The following is a 23068-nucleotide window of genomic DNA, read 5'->3' as shown; positions in this document are numbered from 1 at the left end:
AACAGTACATGAGGACAGTTGAACTCGGGCACTTTATTCAGTTGAGTGTCTGAGATGCCTTTCTACTATCCACCTGTAAAACTCTCCAACTTTCTGCTCCTCATCCTCATCATACAATGCATATGACACTAACATGTGTTCATTAACTGAGGAAATTCCAATGCACATGCATGGGGCGGCAGGTAGCCTAGTGGTTAGAGCGTTGGGCCAGTAACCGAAAGGTTGCTAGATTGAATCTCCGAGCTGACAAGGTAAAAATCTGTCGTTCTGCCCCTGAACAAAGCAGTGAATCCACTGTTCCTAGGCCGTTATTGTAGATAAGAATGTGTTTTCTTAACTGACTTGCCTAGTTAAATAAATGTTAAATAAAATAGCTTTATCTCATTGTCATGTTCTAGCGCATGCTTAACCTTAACTTAAGAGCTTTCCTAAAGCCTTCCCTACAGTTAGACTTGACCAGTGGAGGAAGAACAATGATATCTACTGCAGTACGTTATCCCTCCTCCTGTCAGACTCCTTATACTTGTATTCCCCCCCTACAGTCAGTTCTCCCACACACAAACATCCTGGACTATACCCTAAGATACTTCACACCTGCAAGTAGTGAAATTGGATGTAGTGATTTGACCTCAAACCTGACATTGACCTCACAGCTCAGTAGGACAGGAGAGTTGGATGGAACTAGTGACACAAAAATAGCATGCATCAGCGACATCTGACACCAAGTTCCTTCCTTAAAGTACTTTATTTTTTTTCCTTCTCCAAAACAAAAGTCGCCTGAGTGAGTATGAGGGCGGCTTTGCTCCTAGTGCCTTAGTCAATGAGAAGAAGAAGCACTTTTTAAAAAGGTCCTGATACAAGTGCCTTAGTTTAACTACTCACAGTCTACAGTGGCCTTGCTGGGCCAAACATTGTGAATCATAAACTACAGACCGTGATGAATGTAGGAATCCTGATATTGTGAAAGTACACATTTGCTCTCTCAAGGGTTCTTGGTTGACATGACGGTTACTAATGAAGTTCAGGGCATCGGAAGCAAAGCCTCCCAGTGAGTTGTGTGGGTGGTCTTGGAGTTGGGTGGGTGTACAGTATGTGGGTATGGATGGGACAGGTTAAGGGGAACAGAACAGTAGGGTGTCTGGGTTGTGTTTATAAGTCGCTCTCTCCGTACAGGGCACTGGAGAAGGAGATGTAGTCCAGGGCGCCTGGGGGTGCGCCACTGCCGATGTAACTGGTCATGCGGCTGATGCAGTAGTCGGCCTGCTCTGGGGGCAGCTCCCTGCGCAGTTCTTCCACTGTGATGTATGTCTGGGAGGGGAGGACACGGGTTATCAAGGGTCCCACCACCGTTATCACAACCAAAATCTGTGGCTCCGTGTGGCAGACTTCGCAAGAAGAATAGGTGCAATAATGGTGCCGCCCAACTCACCTTGTCGGAGGCCAGGATCTTGAATGAGGCCATGACCTGATCGGCGGTGTCCGTCTCGGCCGTCTCGCGGGTCATGAAGTCGATGAAGGCCTGGAAGGTCACCACACCTGTGTTGTTGGAATCCACCAGCGTCATGATGCGGGCAAACTCCACCTCACCCTGGGGGACAGAGAGAGAGAAAGAGCGGGGAAGGAAGAAGTTATTATATAAGTACAACATAATTACTCACACAGAGAAACCATTGCCATTGTCCATTGCCTCAAATGACTGGGTCCTGAACAGTGTTGCCAACAATTTCAGTGAGCTCTGCTATTGGCTCCTTGATTTGTCTCTAGATAAAGTCACGGCACTAATTTGCCTTGTAAAAGCTGTGGTCCCCGGCATCGCGTTTTCAGCCCCTCTCCTCTGCCTGGTATAGCGTTTTCGCCCCCCTCTCCCGCTCCACACCCCTTCCATTTGTGCTTCTCTGCCAATGTGTATGCCGTTGCTGTAACTTCTGTTGCACAGACAGCTTCTCCCACTCACTTGCGGCAGAATTGAGTGGAAAAAGGTCTCTAAATGCTGTCAAAACCATAGAAACCCCTCAGTGTCAAAACCCCCCTCAGCCTGAAAAGTAGAAGAATTAGTCGCTAGAATCATTTACCAATAAAAGTCACTGGAGGGGGTCTGAAAACTTGCTAAATATAGCGACAAAGTCGCTAAGTTGTCAAAACTGGTCCTGAAGCAGTCCGACTCACCAGATCGTAGCCCATGGAGATGAGACAGGCGCGGAAGTCGTCTGGGTCCATCATACCATTTCTCTTCTACAAAAGGAAAAACAAAGATCACTAAGCCACATGTGCAGGAAAGGGATGTAACATTAAACGTAACCGATACCTAGCTCAAGCTCGGTCTTACCCTGTCAAAGTGGTTGAAGGAGGCTCTGAACTCGTTGAGCTGCTCCTGGCTGATGCCCTTGGCATCTCGGGTCAGGATCTGGTTCTCCACCTCGTTGATGGTGCGGGCGATGGTGGTCAGGAGCTGCTCCCAGCCCACACGCACATGCTGAGAGGAGGAGAGAGGAGAATACAGGATTAGAATGTTAGAGAGTGGGGGGAAGAGAGGAGCGAGAGGGGGGAGAGAAGAGAAGGTGGGGAGAGGAGAGGGGGGCATAAAGATGAGAACCCCGTGGCAGTACCTCCATGGTGTAGTTGGTGTGCTTGTTGTCAAAGATGAGGGACTCCTGGCTGAGCTGGTGGTCTCCCTCCAGCTTGTCGATGTTGCACTTGTAGTTGATGATGTTCTGCTCGTACTGCTTCAGGTTGCTCATCTGTTCCTCCAGGGAGCCGGCGATGTCCACAGACACGTGGCTGATCTCCTACAGGAGGAAAGAGGGGCTGTGGTTAGAGTACAATGACTATTCATCACCATTCATTCATTTCATTTCATTTATTCAGCCAGGATAGCAACTGTTTTAAAAGGGAGTCACGGGTTCCATAGGATCAAACCAAACACACACACATCACATAAAAAGGTGTGTTAATACAGGATACGTTGACTTGGTCTTGAGAGGATATGCTCGAACACTCATAAAACAGATCTGGAATAATCTAATGAAGACGTGAGTTTGAGCTGTGGGGTATTGGTTACCTCCATCTTGGTCTGGATCCAGGGTCCGATGATGTTGGCCTGGGCAGCGAACTGGCGCCTCAGCCTCTCGTTGGACTGCTGCCTGGCCACCTCCTCCTGCAGCATCTGATCCCTGAGGGGCACCAGGTGTTTCACCTACACACGGCAGATAAAGGAGAGGCAACGTTGACAGACAACAATTGATGACTGGACCTGGAGCTTGACGCACCCTGATGGATCAGTGTTGAAGTTTGAATGATAACCAAAGAATCGTTGCATTGAGTTTGCTTAAAGCTCGTCTCTAGAACGAGAGGGGTCAATCGCTCTCCCTGAGCAGACAATATCAAAAAGAGATGGACATGTTCTCACAGCATCCCATTTGTCGGTGATGTCCTGGGGGGAAAGGTTGGTGTAGGGGTTGACTCCTGACAGCTTGATGCCGTAGGTCTGAGCGATCTTCACGATCTCATTCTGGATTCCCATGGTTGCAACGCGCTCCTTATCAGCCTCTGGCAGGGTGGCCTTGAACTGGTCATGGGCTGTGATCAGACTCTGAGGAAGAGGAGGAGCAAAGGGAATGATGAAGAGGAGGAAGTGAAGGAATGATAAATGGATGTAACAAGGACCCCCCCCCCCACCTATCATGCCCTCTGCCTCCTACCTGGATCTCCTCAATACTGTGCACAATGAACATGTCCTGTAAGTCCTCCATGGCTCCGTCCATCCAGTTGTTGAAGGGGGCTGCTCTCTTGGCGAACTCCAGGTACAGCTGGTCGATGGTCTCCCACAGCTTCTCCACACGCTGAAAAAACACACACACACACACAAGCCAGTCGGTGTTAAAACCTGGTAATTGAGGTCATCCCAGAATTGTATGGAGGCTGAATTATTATTATTTATTTTTTTATAAAAACTTCCGAAGCCTATTTACTGGAAGTAAGGTAGGTTATATAGAGGGTAGGAATGCACGGTGTTATGTGGAGGTGAGAAATAGGGTAATGCCTGTCTGTCTCCAGGGTACCTCCAGTGAGTCTCTCCTCTTCTGGGTCAAGGTGCCCAGGTTGTCCCACTGGTCACAAATACCCTGGCAGCGGGCGTTGATGGTGACGGCGTCATGATAGTCCAGCTCACTAGGACATGAAGTATATGAGATTATGAGCTAGTATCGGAGTAATTTCAGACCAAAAGAGGAAGGGGGATTTTCTTCCTTTTCTCTCACACACTCACTCTCTCCCCCCATCTTTATCATTCGATCAGTCTTTCAGTCTGTCTGTCTCTCAGTGGCTCTCTTTTCCCCCTCTCTCGCTCTTTCTTACTTGAGCTCCTGGGCGATGGCAGCAATCTGCTCCACTCTGTCCTGGTGGGCGGCCAGGTCGCTCTCAAACGCCTCGTGCTTCCTCATCAGGGCACGGATCTCCATCAGTGAGGCAGACTCATAGTCCTTCATGGACAGCAGCTCCACCTTACCTGAAGGCCACAGAGAGAGACACACCCACACTGACTAAAACGCAAGTAGAAATCCGTTTACACCAATTACACAAAGTTCAGAGCAGGTATTTTACAACCTAAACAAAACACAAACCCTCCACTTGATTTGAGATAATTGAGAATCTCCCCTCTGCTCTTTCCATTTCCATCCCCATACCTGAGGTCCAGGACTCATGCAGGGAACACTTCTGCTTGAACTTCTCAGCCAGGTGGTCCAGCCTCTCCAGGCGGCGGATCTCAGTGAGCAGCCACTCCTCATAGCCCTTCTCTACCTGCTCCAGACCCTTCCAGGCATTGGCAATGTCCTGAGGGGAGACAAACCAGGGGCTCAGTGAATGAGAACACGACAGACAAGGGACCATATGACTGTAATGAGAGTGAAAGGGCGAGTTAACGGGAGGGGTGGCTGGGGGGGGGAACGTACCGACACCATCTTGCCCTCGGAGGGCATGAAGGCGGGCCTGTTGCTCAGCCTCAGCTTGGTCTGCAGGGTGTTGAAGTTAATCTCCAGCTGACACTTCTCCTGCACCTTGGGAGGCTTGTGGACGCGACGGTAGTCACGGAAGTCCTCCAGCTTCTGCTGCATGGCGCGCATGGTCTGCTCGGCCACACGGTTCTCCAGCCAGGGGATGGTGCGACGGATCCACTCCAGCAGCTAAGGGGAGAGGGTAGTACCGAGACGCATCCACTGAAGCCATCTTAACACAAGGACATTATTTGGAATGGACCGAGAACAGGCCAAACTAAAAAGGCTGCCCACCCACCTCACTGGCCAGCGTCTCATACTCCTCCATGAGCTTCTCGTTCTCCTGGTTGACAGCCAGCACCTTGCAGATCCTGTTGGCAGCCGTCTCAGCCTAGGACACAAGAACAGAGGTCAGGGAGGATGTCCAGGCTGGATCTCTAAGGGGAAAGGCTACGTAGTGGTGGTCAGTGAGGAAACCTCAAACTATAAAAAATTAAGTGAGTCGCACACTCCATATATAAACTCCCAGTAATTTATTGGGAAAACCTCACCTGCTCGGCTCCAGCGAAGGCATGATAGAAGCAGGACACATAGGTCATGATGGCCTTCTCGTCGGGCTTTGGGGTGTTCACAATATCTCAAATGGAAAGAAAGTCTAAATTATTGCCATAGATATCCAGAGAAAACATTTGTTCCTCATTTTGGTTCAGACAATATGAGCGCTTATGAAAATGTGTGCTTTTTGTAAGCAGCTAAGATCCATCTTAATAATGATACAGTGCATTTGGAAACTATTCAGACCCCTTGACTTTTCACACATTTTGTTAGGTTACAGCCTTATTCTAAAATTTGAGATTTTATTCTAAAATCAATCTACACACAATTTCCAATAATGACAAAGCAAAAACAGGTTTAGAAAAAAATATATATATACATCACCCTTTACTCAGTACTTTGTTGAAGCACCTTTGGCAGTGATTACAGCCTCGAGTCTTCTTGAGTATGACGCTACAAGCTTGGCACACCTGTATTTGGGGTGTTTCTCTCATTGTTCTCTGCAGATCCTCTCAAGCTCTGTCAGGTTGGATGGGGAGCGTCGCTGCTCAGCTATTTTCAGGTCTCTCCATAGATGTTTGATTGGGATCAAGTCCGGGCTCTGGCTGGGCTACTCAAGGACATTCAGAGACTTGTCCCGAAACCACTCCTGCGTTGTCTTGGCTGTGTACTTAGGGTCGTTGTCCTGTTGGAAGGTGAACCTTCGCCCCAGTCTGAGGTCTTGAGCTCTCTGGAGCAGGTTTTCATCAAGGATCTCTCTGTACTTTGCTCAGTTCATCTTTCCCTTGATCCTGACTAGTCTCCCAGTCCCTGCCGCTGAAAAACATCCCCGCAGCATGATTCTGCCACCACCATGTTTCAATGTAGGGATTGTGCCAGGTTTCCTCCAGACTTGACACTTGGCATTTAGGCCAAAGAGTTCGTTATTGGTTTCATCAGAACAGAGAATCTTGTTTTTCCATGGTCTGAGAGTCTTTAGGTGCCTTTTGGCAAACTCCAAGCAGGCTGTCATATGCTTTTTACTGAGGAGTGGCTTCCTTCTGGCCACTCTACCATAAAGGCCTGATTGGTGGAATTCTGCAGAGACGGTTGTCCTTCTGGAAGGTTCACTCATCTCCATAGAGGAACTCTGGAGCTCTGTCAGAGTGACCATTGGTTTCTTGGTCACCTCACTGACCAAGGCCCTTCTCCCCCGATTGCTCAGTTTGGCCGGGCGGCCAGCTCTTGGAAGATTCTTAGTGGTTCCAAACTTCTTACATTTAAGAATGATGTGTTCTTGGGGCCTTTAATGCTGACATTTTTCATTTCCCTTCCCCAGTTCCGTGCCTTGAGACAATTCTGTCTCAGAGCTCTAAGGACAATTCCTTCGACCTCATGGCTTGGTTTTTGCTCTGACATGCACTGTAAAAACTGTGGGACGTTATGTAGACAGGTGTGTGCCTTTCCAAATAATGTCCAATCAATTGAATTTACCGCAGGTGGACTCCAAGTTGTACAAACATGTTAAGGATGATCAATGGAAACAGAATGCACCAGAGCTCAATTTTTCGAGTCTCATAGCAAAGGGTCTGAATACTTATGTAAAATAAGTAACTTTTTTTTTAAATACATTTGTTAAATTTCTAAAAAGCTGTTTTCGCTTTGTCATTATGGGGTATGGTGTGCAGATTGATGAGGGAAATGTATAAGGCCGTAACGTAACAAAAATGTGGAAAAAGTCAAGGGGTCTGAATACATTCCGAATGTGCTGTATAACTTAGATTCTTGGAGTCCTGTAGAAAAGGTTGTTCACCTTCTGCATCCAACATCTTGGGGATGTCCAGGTACTTCTCTGCCACCTCGAAGGCAGTGTTGAGATTGCCCATGGGGTCATCCTACAGATGCACACACACAAAACACACACACAAAACACAGTACTCGGTGAGTAAGAGGCTAAAGACCAGTAACAGTTAAAGCAGACAGGATGCACTCATAGCCATTCTGAACTACGTTGGCAGCTCGCTTTCCATTCACCATGTCAGAAATACTGGTTGGAACACGGTCTGTTCAAAAGAAGACGTTGTATCATTGTACTCCCTGGCGAAAGCAACGCTGACGAAACGTGTCAGAGTTTTCAAATCTCTGTTGCGTTGAACATAATAAATTGTAATGATAAGCCGTGGTCCTTGTTTTTTTGTTTTTTTCATGACGTTTTAAAGATAATATAACTAAGATTTTGAATTAGTTATCATCATAGTCCATCACATTGTAATCACGTCTGAAGCCACTCCATGCATTATTGCCATTTTAGTCATTCTCTCCTTAGGAAGATGATGCTGGATCATTTTAAGGTCTGTTGTTGTGTCAATTCATATAAAACATGCACTGTTTTAAAGAATAGTAAACTGAACCAACTCGAGCAGGTATTCGATTGTTACTTCAAACCAGTGCCTTAACAGAATCGGTCCGTCAGTAATGTTAGCCAAAGCACAGTTCAGTTGTCTATGCCAGTTCCTCCATCCTCACCACTGTTCATTTAGAGAACAAAGAGCTTTTAGAAGAATCAAAATGACCAAGAAATACATTACAAAGGTTCAGACTACGGGCGTGGACAATGGTGCGGGCTGTTTGAGTGATGTTTGTGTGGGCAAGTGGAGAGACTGGCTGAGTGTGGACCAGAGAGGGGCGGACCAATCATGCAGGGATGTGGGTGGGAAGAGTGACAGCACCTTGCGCAGTTTGGAGTAGTCAATGAGGTCAGGTCTGTGTCTGTGGATGAGGGCACACAGTGCCAGGCCATCCTTCCAACTGAGACACAGACCCAGGGAGAGAGATAGATGGAGAGAATGATATACAAATCAATCAAAGACGAAAAGGAGGAACAAAAGAGATGAATGCATAGGATCTGTGAAAGAGGTAAACACAGGATGTGTGAAGGAGCGAGGAGAAAATGTGAAAGTGTAACAGTGAGATGAAGAATCTCCTCTAACAACTGCGCAGATTCAGAACATTCCGGATTTAAACCATGACTAAAACACATATCAGTGACTACAGAATGTATGTGACATGTTGTGAGCCAGCTATGTGACCAGAACAGATTAGTGGCTGCTCACCTGATGTGGAAGTTCTGCACATTGACATTCCTGTAGGGGGCAGTCTTCCTCTGGCACCACAGCAACAGACCCTCCTTAGCAGAGGTCTCTGAACACACACAATGACGTAAGGTAGGATTTTTTTATTTACATTTTTTAAAATCCCTTTATAGCATAGAAATAACCCTAAGCATGAGAAATGCCTATTGCATGTGTCACATATATGAATGACGAATTGTTAAGGTGCTCAGAGGGTTTGGCTTTGTGTCTTTGAAGAGTGCTCACCCTCTACAGAGATGTCCTGGATGGCGAAACGCAGAATGATGGTCCAGATCATCCCCAGGGTCATCTTCACATTACCATCCACAATCTCTGCCGAGGTCAAGGGTCAGTTAGATCGGACGATAGAGACATAAGACGTGGAAATACATTTACAGGAAGTAGACGAGTACTATGAGAAGATAAGGGTTTCGGGGTGCGAGTCTCACCCTCGGCACCGATGGACACCAGCTTGACTCCCTTGCTGCAGATGAAATCCAGGGCCTTGTTCACGTTGGCGATTTTGTGGAAACGCATTTTGCCTTTGTCTGGCTTGGGAAGCCTTTCACCTGCACATTCACAAACACACAACAAGGACACATTGGTTAGCGTTAATGTAAGTGAATGGAAATTGTGAAATGTATTTAGACATTTCACCATGCAGAAAGGAGTGAAACGCCAATGTTCCACAGTAATTGAGCCCTCTGTCTGTAGGCTCCAACTACCTGAGATGACCTCCAACAGCAACATGAGTTTGAGCCCATTCCTGAAGTCCTCCTCAATGTTCTCAATCTGTGTGCCCGCTTTACGCAGGTGAGAGTTGCACCAGGCGGTGAAGGTCTGAGAGAGCGAGAGAGAGTGTGTGTTAGAATACTTCATAATATTTTGTGCCAAAATCCATTATGCTTCACTTATGAAAGGCCTTTAACAGGCCATGTGTGTCTTTTCAGGGGTCATGGGTCAACATATCTAAGTTACTACTGATCCTACTTTGGTTACTTCAAATTCTAGAAAAATACTCAACTTGAAAGCTGCAGTACACAATGATCTCATATAAAATGAGACACCATCTGTCATAACCAATGTAGACTGTGTAGAACAGTATAACAGACTTGCAAGCTAAAACTACACGTACAACAACCACCCCTTCGGTATGAACGTTATTACACAAAGACAGAGTAAAACTATGCTGCATAAAAGTCAAGGTAGTTGGGAACATATTTCCGATGTCCCAATAGCATGGCATCAGGTTTATGAACTGATATACAAAACAGCATCAATTCGTTCTTTTCAATTGAAGCTATTATGTGAAATCCTCGCTATAAAAAGAATGCTCAGTGTATGGGGCATTGAACAGTCAGAGCGGTGCAGACTCTGCCACGCAGAAACAGAATCAATAGATCATCCCTCTTGGTACTGTCCATCGTTGGCTTGTTTTTGGAATCAGGCCCAGGAATGGTTGTGGTTGGACCTGCCAACTGTATTGTTGGGGGATTTGAAGGACCACAGTCAGTCAACAGGAAATATCATTGTGCTCTTGGGTAAAGGTCAAGGGTCAGTTATTTTGGGGCAATTTCGGCAGAAATGTTGCAGATGGGGAGATTCAAGTCCCTAGTGAGACACCATGGTAGAGAATGGAGGGATGTATTGAAAGAGGAAATGGTAGAAGGACCATTTACTGGGAAATATGGGTTGATCTGCATCTGTCTGAAGGTTGGAATTAATACATACACACATGCACAGTATAAATGTTTGAGGACCTCCAAATCAGGGGTGAGGATGGATGTGATTATTGTATGCTTTGCGTCGTTATTCATATTTTGTTTTCTCGCTGTAAACGCTGGTACTGGTGGTTATGGGTGCGCTCGCTTCCGTGCCCGCCCGGGCGTTGGGCGGGGCTCGGTCCTTCTCGCCCATGGGCAATCCCTTCGGCCGAGGGCTTCGCCCTGCCGGTGTCTCGGGGCGAGCCCACCCACTGACCAGAACACCCACTGATAGGAGTGGCCATTTGTATTGTCGAAAAATATAAATCATTGAGACAAAAAAAAGGCACGGGGTAAATGATACAGTATTCCCATTCATTTATGAGTACGGGATTTACCTATTTTTCTAAGACTGTGATATAGCTTTAACACATTTTGAAGAATACATAGTAATGGGATACTATTTTGAACACATGACAATGTGATGCAGAAGCTGCTGAGGCAATACAACGCAGAGAACACAGAGTCTGCGGGAAGGACTGAACCTAGAGTGAAGCCGCTGGAAGTTGTGAAGACCAAATCGGTTTTGCATTTATCGACGGGCTTAAGAAATAGATAAAAACACAGCATGTGCCGTTTTCCATAAACTGGAGTGGAGTGAGAGATCGTGAGAGCGAAATGGAGAGACTGAAGAATGCTCAGGCCCAACGTAATTTGATTTAAAGCTGGAAGAGGAGACTCTTCCGCAGCAGGTGTCTACCCCCCAAATCACCCTCTACTGCCATTGATGTCCAATTTTAGACCGGGTTGGAGGAGGGGGAGAGAAGGAGGAGAAGGAGTGGGTGTAGGAGGCTATATCGGGTAGCCAGGGGACAGCTGACAGCACAGCATTCCTGCAGCAGACACTCTCAACCAACAGTGTGGGGAAGGGGAATGCTGGGGGAAAAAAGAGAGGGGGGGGTGATCTTTTTGAACAACTCTCAATGTTAGATTTTCAGTAACACCTTTATCTCGCCCACTGGGGATTTGGGATGGGATAGTACAACTATTAACCTTTTTAAAATCAGTGAAAGGCAGTGACCACTCTTGCAAAACCTCTTTATTACCGGTGAATTCATTCAAATGAAAATACCTTCGTATGGATGCTGGATCAACTCCTCACGATCATTATGTTTAATTTACTTGTAAAAGGAATAACAAAAAATGCCAAAGAACTCTGGAAAGAATATTAACATGGAATGGATCTCTTGTGTATGACACGGGTAAAAAAAGAAAGAAAAAAAAGAAAGACATTAGCAAGAAACAGACTTGGACCAAAGAGGCATTCATACTGACACAACAAAATGGCCGATCCCTACCCGACACCTACCTTGTTAAGAAAACTCTAGACTAATTCATAACCAGTGTTGAACTACAACTTTACTGAGTTCTGAGCTCGCTGGGGGGGGGTAACTCATGTCCAAATATCTATTGCACATAAAGCCAGAATAACAAACAAGGCCTCACTACAAGATGTGTGTCTCAATGACCTGCTTCTAAAGCTGAACCATTAAACATTACAAACATAACACAAATTCCCATACCGGCACACCACGCCATTCAGTAATTGAGCAACTCTTTCTCTAGCTGAGAGTAACTGTACCAAGCCACGACTATATTACTAGCACTTGTATTAACACTAAGGTGTTAATACAACTTCCAGGCTAAACCATCCTTCAGAAAAATGCTAAACTGAGCATTGAAGCAAAGAAACTCCACCGGAAACCATGCCTGTTGCCGACACTGAGGGCAATAGCTTCTCCAACGTATTACCTTACACCAGAGGGAACTATGGGAAAAATACAGTAGCTATCATTGTGGAGCCCTGTTGGTAACATTGCGGGTCTTTAGTCCTGCCATGTCATCCTTCCAATTCTCGTTCCTCACTTGAATGTGAGGAAGCCTGGGAAACGAGGCTAGGTATGGGGCTAAGGCCAGTGAGAGACTGTGGCCTGGGCCTGGCACGCCAGGGAGCTGGGCTGGCACTGGGATTAGCACCCTCCACAGGCATGCAGGCCTGAGTCACTGGGTCATCTGGCAGGAGCCCACCTGCTCTCTACTAACCATTGTTGTTAGTGGGGGTGTTTCCGTGTAAAAAGCCCCATGAGCACTAACATGTGAAGTTCATAGGAGTGCATCAAATTTGGTGTCAAATTAAAGCTAGGAGTGTATTTTTTAAATTAAGGCATATATACATTTTCCCAAAATGTTCCATCCGAAAAATGTGGAATAAGCAAAGGCTTTGATTTCTTGTCAGATGGAAAAGGGGTCTTAGAAAACATCTACCAGAAAAAGTCTTAAAGGGTATTAGAAATACATCAAAACACAATAATGTTGAAGTAAAGACCACTGACAACTAATAACATTTAAATATATAAAAAATATATATATATATTGCCTAGTGTCTTGTCATTCTGGATATTTTCTAATTTCTCTCCCTCATGGGGGAGAATAATGAAAGTTCACAGAAGTAACAAGTAAGAGGTAGACCTACCAATTAGTTTGTGTTTTTACTGATAATACATCATAAACCCAAGTGTTAAGGGATTAAAATGCCTCATTATGTTCGCAAATTGGTAACAGTCTGATTGGTAACAGACTGCAACTGAATTGGCTACAATGAGAATTCGTAGTAGTCCCAAACCACAGTTGGGTCACCTGCTACTGTCCTCCCTACCACTGGCCTACTGTTATGCTCAGCTCATAATTTATTTAATTTGCTTTCTGTCGCGTGGTGGTCAAAGCAAGAGTGTGAAATCAGTCTGGACAACCCTCTCCCTCTCTCGTCTCTCTAGTTAATGTCACCTCTCCCGGCTCTTACTGACACTTACTAACAAACCCTCTGACCCATTGCGCACCGACTGACAGCGGACTCCCATGGATGTTAAAAAGTAGTTGTAAAGACTTGGTTCTGCTCTGGACCTACAGGATCTGGTCTTGTTTGAGGACGGAGCTCTTTAGAATAATCCCCAAATATGCAAAGAAGGATAGAAAACATTTTCTACCTTTGTGTACCTATTCAGGATACATCACCATGAAGAAAATGAGATTCATAATGATGTATTTCTGTATAGTACAGATCAGGGACCCATAATGTCATTCTGTTACCGGGTGTTAATCCACTTCACTTACTGTAGTTCAATAACCCAAATAGATTTTTTTCAAACTCAAGGTGTCATATAGCTGACACCCCATTCTTCCTGCTGACATCTTTGCCTCTCAACTCAGAGTAGATATTTCACCAAGTTTCGTGAAAACGTGAGGGAGATTTGACTGTCATTCTGCTACCAAACCTTACATCTGCAATGTTCTTCGAGTAAGTGTTTATTGTACAATTTTCTGTGGAAATTGTTCAAAGTTGTCCTTGTGCATATAGCTGCATGGTTTGCTTAACTTTGCAATCAATGTTTTTTGTTTGGCAGAGTGTTAAAGTGAAAAATGGGAGTCTCAGCGTCATTCTGTTGAATTGCCTTGTGGGTAAGAATACGGGGCCTGCACGCTTAATACAATGGCATGGCACACGTAAGCCTGAGGGCTCACACAGAGGAAACAGATGGGAATCTGCACACACAAAGAAAACATCAGCACACAAACACTCATGAATATCTACAGTAGCTGGACACACAGACTCATACACATGAGGTTATATAGGCTTACTGTACACACACAAACACGCCAATAATTGATTTCCATTCAAAATCATATTTTCCCTAACCCTAAACCTTAACCCCTAACACCTAACTGTAACCCAAAACCTAACAACTAGGCTTAAAAAAAGCCTTTGGTCTCATTGGGATGTGGGAAAGGTCTTCAAGAAGGAGAATTTTCCTTGTTTTACTATCCTTTTGGACACTTCTGGGGATTTCCGATACTCAAGGAGAACAATACAAGCCCACACATGAAAAAAGTGACATTTGCTTACACTTTTACCAAAACACTTTCACAATGTTTTATAGCATATTGTAATGAAACAGCAGGGAGCAGGTCTCGAACCCTCGACCTTCTAGCCCGAGGTCCGGCGCGCTATCGACTGTGCCGCAAAAGCATGCTCAAGCGGCAGAGTCGATTTCCGCGCTTATAAACCCAGGGTCATTACACTTTTTTTAAAGCATGCTCAAGCGGCAGAGTCGATTTCCGCGCTTATAAACCCAGGGTCGTTACACTACTCCCTCCTTTCAAAGAGCGCGTCCTCGCGCTAGCTTGCGACTTTACGTCTTACAGGAACGCGCTCACCGGCCAAGCACACGCACTGTCGTGGATGCGAGGTCCGATCACTTCTGACACCAGTGTAATGAAACAGGCAGGGAGCAGGTCTCGAACCCTCGACCTCCTAGCCCGAGGTCCGGCGCGCTATCGACTGTGCCGCAAAAGCATGCTCAAGCGGCAGAGTCGATTTCCGCGCTTATAAACCCAGGGTCGTTACAATATTAAGAGCAACAAAATATACTTCTGAGTCTGGCCTTTAGCTAAATAACAGCGGTGTCCCCAAAATCACTACATTTCAAAACTCCCATCATGCAAGAAATACAAGAGGACCGTTACACATCAGCATCAATATTTCCCCCCAAAATATATTGTATGTACTGCCACCATTTCCATGACTACCAATTACCTGGGAGTTGCCAGCATATAATGAACACTTGGTTGCCAGTCCCTTTCTGCTTGAATTGCTATGCTAGCACTACTCTAATCCACAATTCTCTATTACTGCCCAGATCAGTTTAAGAATTGGAATCCTTGTCTATGGTCTTTTTTCAATAGTAATAACACATACTATAAGACATTTTTACATTTACATTTAAGTCATTTAGCAGACGCTCTTATCCAGAGCGACTTACAAATTGGTGCATTCACCTTATGATATCCAGTGGAACAACCACTTTACAATAGTGCATCTAACTCTTTTAAGGGGGGGGGGGTTAGAAGGATTACTTTATCCTATCCTAGGTATTCCTTAAAGAGGTGGGGTTTCAGGTGTCTCCGGAAGGTGGTGATTGACTCCGCTGACCTGGCGTCGTGAGGGAGTTTGTTCCACCATTGGGGTGCCAGCAATAAGCAATAACATTGCAGTGTGTTTGTGTTTAATATGTGTTTCACAACTCTTGTATCAGTGTAAATTACTATGGTAATATGAAGTGGACTTCCAAAATATTCAGACCCCTTGAATTTTCCCACATATTATTACGATACAGCCTTATTTGAAATTGGATTAAATCGTTTTTCCACCCCCTCATAAATCTACACACAATACCCCATAGTGACAAAGCAAAAAAAAAAAAAGTTTTGGGAATTTTGTGCAAATGTATAAAAAAAAACTGAAATATTACATTTACATAAGTATTCAGACCCTTTAGTCAGTACTTTGTTGAAGCACCTTTGGCAGTGATTACAGCCCCGAGTCTTCTTGGGTATGACGCTACAAGCTTGGCACACCTGTATTTGGGGAGTTTCTCCCATTCTTCTCTGCAGATCCTCTCAAGCTCTGTCAGGTTAGATGGGGAGCGTCGCTGCACAGCATTTTTCAGGTCTCTCCAGAGATGTTCGATCGGGTTCAAGTGCGGGCTCTGGCTGGTCCACTCAAGGACATTCTGAGACTTGTCCCGAAGCCACTCCTGCATCGTCTTGGCTGTGAGCTAAGGGTCGTTGTCCTGTTGGAAGGTGAACCTTCGCCCCAGTCTGAGGTCTTGAGCAGGTTTTCATCAAGGATCTCTCTGTACTTTGCTCCGTTCATCTTTCCCTCGATCCAGACTAGTCTCCCAGTCCCTGCCGCTGCAAAACATCCCCACAGCATCATGCTGCCACCACCATGCTTCACCGTAGGGATGGTGCCATGTTTCCTCCAGACATGACACTTGACATTCAGGCCAAAGAGTTCAATCTTGGTTTCATCAGAACAGAGAATATTTAGTTTCAAATGGCCTGAGAGTCCTTTAGGTGCCTTTTGGCAAAATCCAAGCGGGCTGTCATGTGCCTTTTACTAATGAGTGACTTCTGTCTGGCCACTCTACCATAAAGGCTTGATTGGTGTAGGGCTGCAGATGGTTGCCCTTCTGGAAGGTTCTCCCATCTCCACAGAGGAACTCTGGAGCTCTGTCAGAGTGACCATCAGGTTCTTGGTCACCTCCCTAACCAAGGCCCTTCTCCCTTGATTGCTCAGTTTGGCCAGCTCTAGGAAGAGTCTTGGTGCTTCCAAACTTCTTCCATTTAAGAATGATGGAGGCCACTGTGTTCTTGGGGATCTTCAATGCTGTAGAAATGTTTTGGTACCCTTCCCCAGATCTGTGCTTTCTGTCTCGGAGCTCTACGGACAATTCCTTCAACCTCATGGCTTAGTTTTTGATCTGATATGCACTGTCAACTGTGGGACCTTATATAGACAGGTGTGTGCCTTTCCAAATCATGTCCAATCAATTGAATTTACCACAGGTGGACTCCATTCAAGTTGTAGAAACATCTCAAGGATGATCAATGGAAACTGGATGCACCTGAGCGCAATTTCAAGTGTCATAGCAAAGAGGTATTTCTAAAAGCTGTTTTTGCTTTGTCATTATGGGGTATTGTGTGTAGATTGATGAGGATTATTATTATTATTTTGATTCATTTTAGAATAAAGGCTGTAAAAGTAACATGTGGAAAAAGTAAAGGGGTCTGAACTTTCCGAATGCGCTGTAACCACAATACAACAAGAGATGATTAGTCACACTCTTAGCTCCTCACCAAAGGCTTTGGCAAGAGTTGTAACCAGGCTGAAACTAAACCATGTATGAGATTAAATGAAAGTGTAGGGATCCATAAATCACAACCTAAAGCACAAAAGAATCACGTCAAATCAAGGGTCTCTTCACCACCGCTGAGTTAAATGTAAGACATCATTTAGGTGTACAGCCAACAGCATGCATGGAATATTGGTTTGTTTGCAGCAGTAAGGGTCTGTGTTATGTTGGTACCACAGTGTCATCTCTGAGGAAGGAATGAGAGCATCCCCAAAGCATGCAACATAGTGCCAATTGTTCCTTATTAACACAGGTATGCCATGCTTGTAGTGAAGTCTTTGAGGTGAGTTGTTGAATGATTATAGTTCCTGTTCCACACCCCTTCTTGTATAGGTTTGGTTCATGTTAAGTGTAATAAACCCATTATATAGACTGAGTACTAAGCGCCAAGTGACTATCAAAATGCAACGGACATCATCTATCCTGCCCGAATCTCCAAGGAATGATCATTTCTAAAAACGTGGGGGAGGGCAGCACCCATCACTGCTATAATGATAATCCCATCCCTACACAGTTATGCTATACCACATTACATGTCAGACCGTATACAAGAGGTCTAACTTCTCGTGGACAGACTACGCAATCGAGAAACTGACCAAATTGGGTGAGATTAGAGTTCGGAGTTAACCGAGGTTACAAAATGCCTAACAGAAAAAGGTAACCACCTACAAGTGCCAGTCTGTTCGTGCTATCATGCCAACTCCCTGTCACTCATTGTTATGTTTGGCTTGACAATGACAGCAATGGCGTTGACAAGAGCACAAACAGATCTGGGACCAGGCTAATTACTACTGCATAATAACTTACAGCATGTCAACTAGTGTGGCGCCCCGGCAGCTCATTGAGTCAGCGGGCACTGCATGTATGTCTGGCAGCATTTGAGAAGGCTGCAGAAACTCCATTGACTATTTATAACTGCTAAATGGCTAACGTCAGCATCATTTGTTGGCCTTCTGGTGTCGCAAGTACAGTGAGTCTTATGAGACTGTACAGACATATGTAGACTTCCATGCAATTATGGGTGATGCAACGTGGTATCTATTGAAAGACAAGGATTTGTAAAATGGCACTCACTTAACAAAAACAGATGAACCAAAAGCATTATGCAACAACGTAGCATTGGTACTACTACAAGCAGTACATTTTGCATCTCATTAGACAGAAACCACACGAAATACAATACATCAAAATTCGGGCGTTTACGCTTATGGAAGACAAAAATCAGTGAATGAGACAGTGAGAATTTATGACGCCTGTCCCACTTTAAGAGTGAGGATCCAATTTCAGTCCTAACAGAAGGACCCCCCTCTCCCTAAAACACCTAGGACATCAAGCATGCCTCATTTCCCAAATCCCACCACTGGCCACTGCTAGAGCAGCAAACATAGCTGTAATAATGACATCATCAAGGTCCATTCACAGTGACATGGTTACCCTCTGGTGTCCCACGTGTGTACAAAGACCTTGTTACCTTTACACAGGAAGTTTCATTTGATCTTAGTTGGTCCAGTTTGGAGCTGCGGGTCAACAGAGATCTTTTGGTCAAAGATAATTGATTTATCATAAAGATCCCTTTACCTGAATCTGATAGATTTTCCCAGACTAGTTAAATCTATAATGATATCCGTACTGACAGTGGATTATATGGGACATTGGAGACAGTTAGGCCAACACCTACATAATATAAAGTATTTGCATGACATTAGCCATAAATGGGCACATTTACAGTGTTTTGGAATAAAGAAGACACTCGTAAGAAAAGGTTACAACAGAGTTCTGTGTAGGCCCTTGACTGGCATTTGGGGGGGGGTTGAGGAGTTCGTTGGAAATGCTAGCACCAAGCAAGCTTGGGATTTTTATTTTATTTTTAATTGGGGCTCTTCTCTGCCATCGTGAGTTATGCCACCATTCCGAACACTTGCTTAGTGTAAAGTAAGGCCTTTGCCATGTACACTTGCTTTGCAATTGTAAAGCAATTAATATAAATGGGGTCATCAGAAATACCTGCGTGACCTCGACTCCTGACACCGATAACTCCCCACCCCCATTGGCCTACTGGGCCACACCAGGCAGTTTATAGAAGCTGCCCTACAAGGACACCTCTTCTGGAATAGCAACTGCCATTTGATCATACTGATGGCTTTCTCAGCCACCTCCCTCCACAGCCTGTAAGAGGCTCCCCCATCTTGCCCCCACACCCTCCCTCCCTCCAGACAGAGTCAGCCCCCATAATTCCCTGCTATTCTTTCAGAAGGTAGAAAAACGGCTCAGATGAATGTAATTCATGATTTCACAGTCACATAGTTTGAGTTACCCTTGGGAGAAAATAAATAGATATGACAGGTGAACTAGGCGAGACAAGATACACCTGATGTTATAACCATTTCCACGGGTTAATAATAGATCGCGATGACCATAGGAAGTTGTAATTGGTGTATTTGGCTGTAATTCATTGCTAGCCAGGCTTGTAGTTCATTGCAAACAGGTGGTGACACTGGGTCAGGACCACCCAAAAGCATTCACTGCATTCCATCATACTGTATCAGGGTGTTACAATATTCAATGACTACGCAGTGGAGGCATGGAAAGCCAATTGATAACTACGCAATAAGACATTGAGATGGTATGGTTTTAGAGGCTGGTAATTTCACACAGCAATTAGTGGACTATAATACACACATCCCACTGGTTCATGTGCTGAAAAAAAGATAAGTGATTGAAACTTGATCAGAACATTTAAGCAGTTGTGGTTTCATAATTTATCACCTGACAAACATCCATACAGCAAAAATGTTTCAAGTTTCAAGTATTACGTTTTAATGTCACGTGCACAAGTACAGTGAAATGACTTCCTTGCAAGCTCTAAAATGTAATATTGTGTGAGCAAAGCAATATAACCCAACTCCTTCAGAGACTCTTAAAGGAGTAGTTCACTATTTTACAGCTTGATGTTAGATGGTTCCTCACTTTGGAAGTAGTGTATGGGCCAGGAGAAACTGTAGTCCATGGTTCAGTTCTTTTAACGTCCACTACAAACTTCAGCTAAGTTTAGCCACCACAAGCTAATAATCAATTCAAGTGATGGGGGCATGTGAGCGTTTTCTTTTTAAAATGGCCAAATTACCTTTAAAGATGCACTATGCAGAAATCTGGCTGCTAATATTCGAATGGTTTGCCTAATTTCAGTTGATGTGACAAAACAAGCAGTCATTGTGTAGAGAATCATTGTACCATCTAAACTGCTGTGAAATATCTTTTCCATAACCAAAAATATTGTATTTGCAGCTGGTGTACAAAGCCGAAAGTAAAAGAAGCAAAAATTAAACATAGAAATAGCACACAGAACAGATCTACCGCTTCTTAGACTTGCTTTCAATGAGAACGAAAGATCTATAACTGTCAGCGTGCATTACGCCCGGCCCGCAACAGGAGTCACAAGAACATCTCTGCCGGCCAAACCCTCCCTAACCCGGACGACGCTGGGCCAAATTGTGCACCTCCCCATGGATCTCCCGGGCGGGCCGGCTGCGACAGAGCCTGGACTCGCAACCAGGATCTCTAGTGCCACAGCTAGCACTGCAGTGCCTTAAACCACTGCGCCACTCGGGAGGCTTGGCAAACAGATATCTAACAGGTGGTAGGTAGGTAGACACAGACACAGACCGTCCTGTGGCAGTCAGGTCCCAGAGACCAGAGGTAGGATCAGACAGCCCTCCATAAACATTGATTAGGTCTAATCCCTAAACCACACCCTGGGTCAGGGGAACACCCAAACACGTGTTACATCATCTACCATAAACCTAAAATAGATTAAAGGTGTAGATGTACATACATAGTATAATACAGGAATATGTACTTTTCTCCCCAAGAATTTCCATAGGCTTATGTGAAATAAGTTCGCCTGTACAGTCATCACCTTTGTTCTTCAGTGTTTGGCGCAAACAATCCCTAAGCACTTGAAGAGGACCTTCCGGTCAGATGTCTGCACCCCCCCAAAAATTGTGAATTCGAATTCAGCATGATGGTTGTTCCAGAGAATTAAAACCTTATTTGCTGTGATACTGACAAACATACAACGGCATAGTGGCACAGTGAGGCTCTAGAGGTTTTTACTTAAAAAAAAAACGTAGGGCCCTTAATGGATAAGTCCACCATGGTATACTCTCATAAACCCCCAGAGAATGATGAAGAAGCAAAGCGCAAGTAGCAGTGGGATTGATGCGCTGAAGGGACATGATAGAAAGGGCGAGGTACAGGTTAAGTATTTATAGTTCATTAGTCTATTTGGAGGTCTGAAACGCAGCAAGCGCTCTTGCCACTTCTACGTCTCACCGTCTTGGTGTTGCCATCTGTTGCGGTCTCTCACTTTGTTGAGTTCTCTGAAATATAGAAACTGTAAGACTGATGGGAAACCAATGTAGCCTACCCCGATCAATGACAACTATCTGGGATACTAGGGATGTCCCTACCCTACCTCTTTGAAGTTGACATTTAAAATGGTTAAGGTAAGGACTGAGGTTTGGTAGGGGTTATGGTTAACGGGCAGGGATGTCCCAAGGATCCCAGATAACACTGACCATTAGAAAGAGGTTGAAGTATAAACTGGTATAATTATGTGCAATCAATCTTCCCAAATCAAACAGGTGATTGAATGACCAGTAGTGAATTAGATCAGTGAGAATGTTAACCGTCCCCAAAATGTTATTGTGCATGCAATCATTTACTCAATGAGTTCACTGACAACTCTTTACATATCCAGAGATCACACTAACCATGTTACTCCCTGCAGGCTATAGTCCCCTATTATGAATATTGAGAATAAAGTCTTAACGTGATATCAAGACTGAATCGTAATTTTCCATAATGCCATGCAACCTGTAGGCCCTCTTACTTAATATGACCCGATAAAAAAAGTATTACCTTGCGTTGCTGTTTCTCCCAGGCAGGATCCAACAGAAGGTCCCTGTCCCAATCATCCTCTTGGGTCATGTAGATTTGCTCCGAAGTCATGTAGGAGCCATATTGCACCTGAGTTTCGATTGCTGTCATTTCGCTGTCTCCTTTGGGAGATGCTTATCCCCTCGACCTAATCAATGTAATTTGCACCTTTCAACTCCTAAACCCGCAATCTTGTAGGGACACTTTCTGTGGCAAAGAAAGCTGCGCCCGATTTCAGATTCCTGCCTATAGATGCTACTCCCACCGCACGAAGTAAAGACGGCACTCCAACCCCTGGTCAGAGGCGACACACGTGACAACAACCGGTTAATTACGACTGACTCGACGTGAGGCTATTAATGACACACCTAAAAGGCTATAGGCATAACTACAGGATGTCCAGAGGTGCATATCCGTGTCTTTACGCCTCTTGCAGATGTATCCATCTATGCTACGCTGAACAACAACATCAACGCAACATGTAAAGTGTTGGTTCTAAGTTTCATGCGCTGAAATAAAAGATCCCAGAAATATTCCACATGCACAAAAAACTTCTCAAATGTTGTGCGCAATTTTGTTTACATCCCTGTTCGTGAGCATTTCTCCTTTGCCAAGATAATCCATCCACCTGACAGGTGTGGCATATCAAGAAGCTGATTAAAAGACATGATCATCATTACACAGATGCACTTGTGCTGGCCACTTCAGTTGTCACTAAACACAATGCCACGGATGTCTCAAGTCGAGGGAGCGTGCAATTGGCATGTGGACTGCAGGAATGTCCACCAGAGCTGTTGCCAGAGAATTTAATGTACATTTTTCTACCATAAGCCATCTCCAACGTTGTTTTAGAGAATTTGGCAGTACTCCAACCAGCCTCACAACCACAGATCATGTGTATGGCCTTGTGTGTGTGTGTGTGTGCATGAGCGCTTTGCTAATGTCAACGTTGTGAAGAG

General features: G+C 44.8%; 1 protein-coding gene across 2 annotated transcripts; it reads right to left on the bottom strand.

Annotated features, from left to right (window-relative positions):
• Positions 1-13: 13 nt before the first annotated feature.
• LOC139536927 (alpha-actinin-3) lies at positions 14-22429 on the bottom strand. Of its 2 annotated transcripts, XM_071337665.1 has the most exons (21): positions 22092-22426; positions 9382-9496; positions 9106-9225; positions 8903-8989; positions 8639-8726; positions 8255-8333; positions 7339-7420; positions 5543-5628; positions 5290-5382; positions 4950-5180; positions 4683-4830; positions 4354-4504; positions 4059-4167; positions 3699-3839; positions 3407-3589; positions 3059-3193; positions 2607-2786; positions 2327-2473; positions 2167-2232; positions 1430-1588; positions 14-1308 (listed from the first exon to the last, which is right to left on the bottom strand). In XM_071337665.1, exons 1-21 carry the CDS (start codon positions 22218-22220, stop codon positions 1150-1152), a joined length of 2688 nt encoding a protein of 895 aa, XP_071193766.1. In that variant the 5' UTR covers positions 22221-22426; the 3' UTR covers positions 14-1149. The 2 variants fall into 2 exon arrangements, with proteins under 2 accessions (XP_071193766.1, XP_071193765.1); XM_071337664.1 differs by having other exon boundaries at positions 9106-9496; positions 22092-22429.
• Positions 22430-23068: the final 639 nt, after the last annotated feature.

The sequence above is a fragment of the Salvelinus alpinus genome, chromosome 13, assembly GCF_045679555.1.
Source record: "Salvelinus alpinus chromosome 13, SLU_Salpinus.1, whole genome shotgun sequence".
Lineage (NCBI taxonomy): Eukaryota > Metazoa > Chordata > Actinopteri > Salmoniformes > Salmonidae > Salvelinus > Salvelinus alpinus.
The sequence above is the reverse complement of the archived record's forward strand: the minus strand, read 5'-3'. Positions and strand labels throughout refer to the sequence as shown.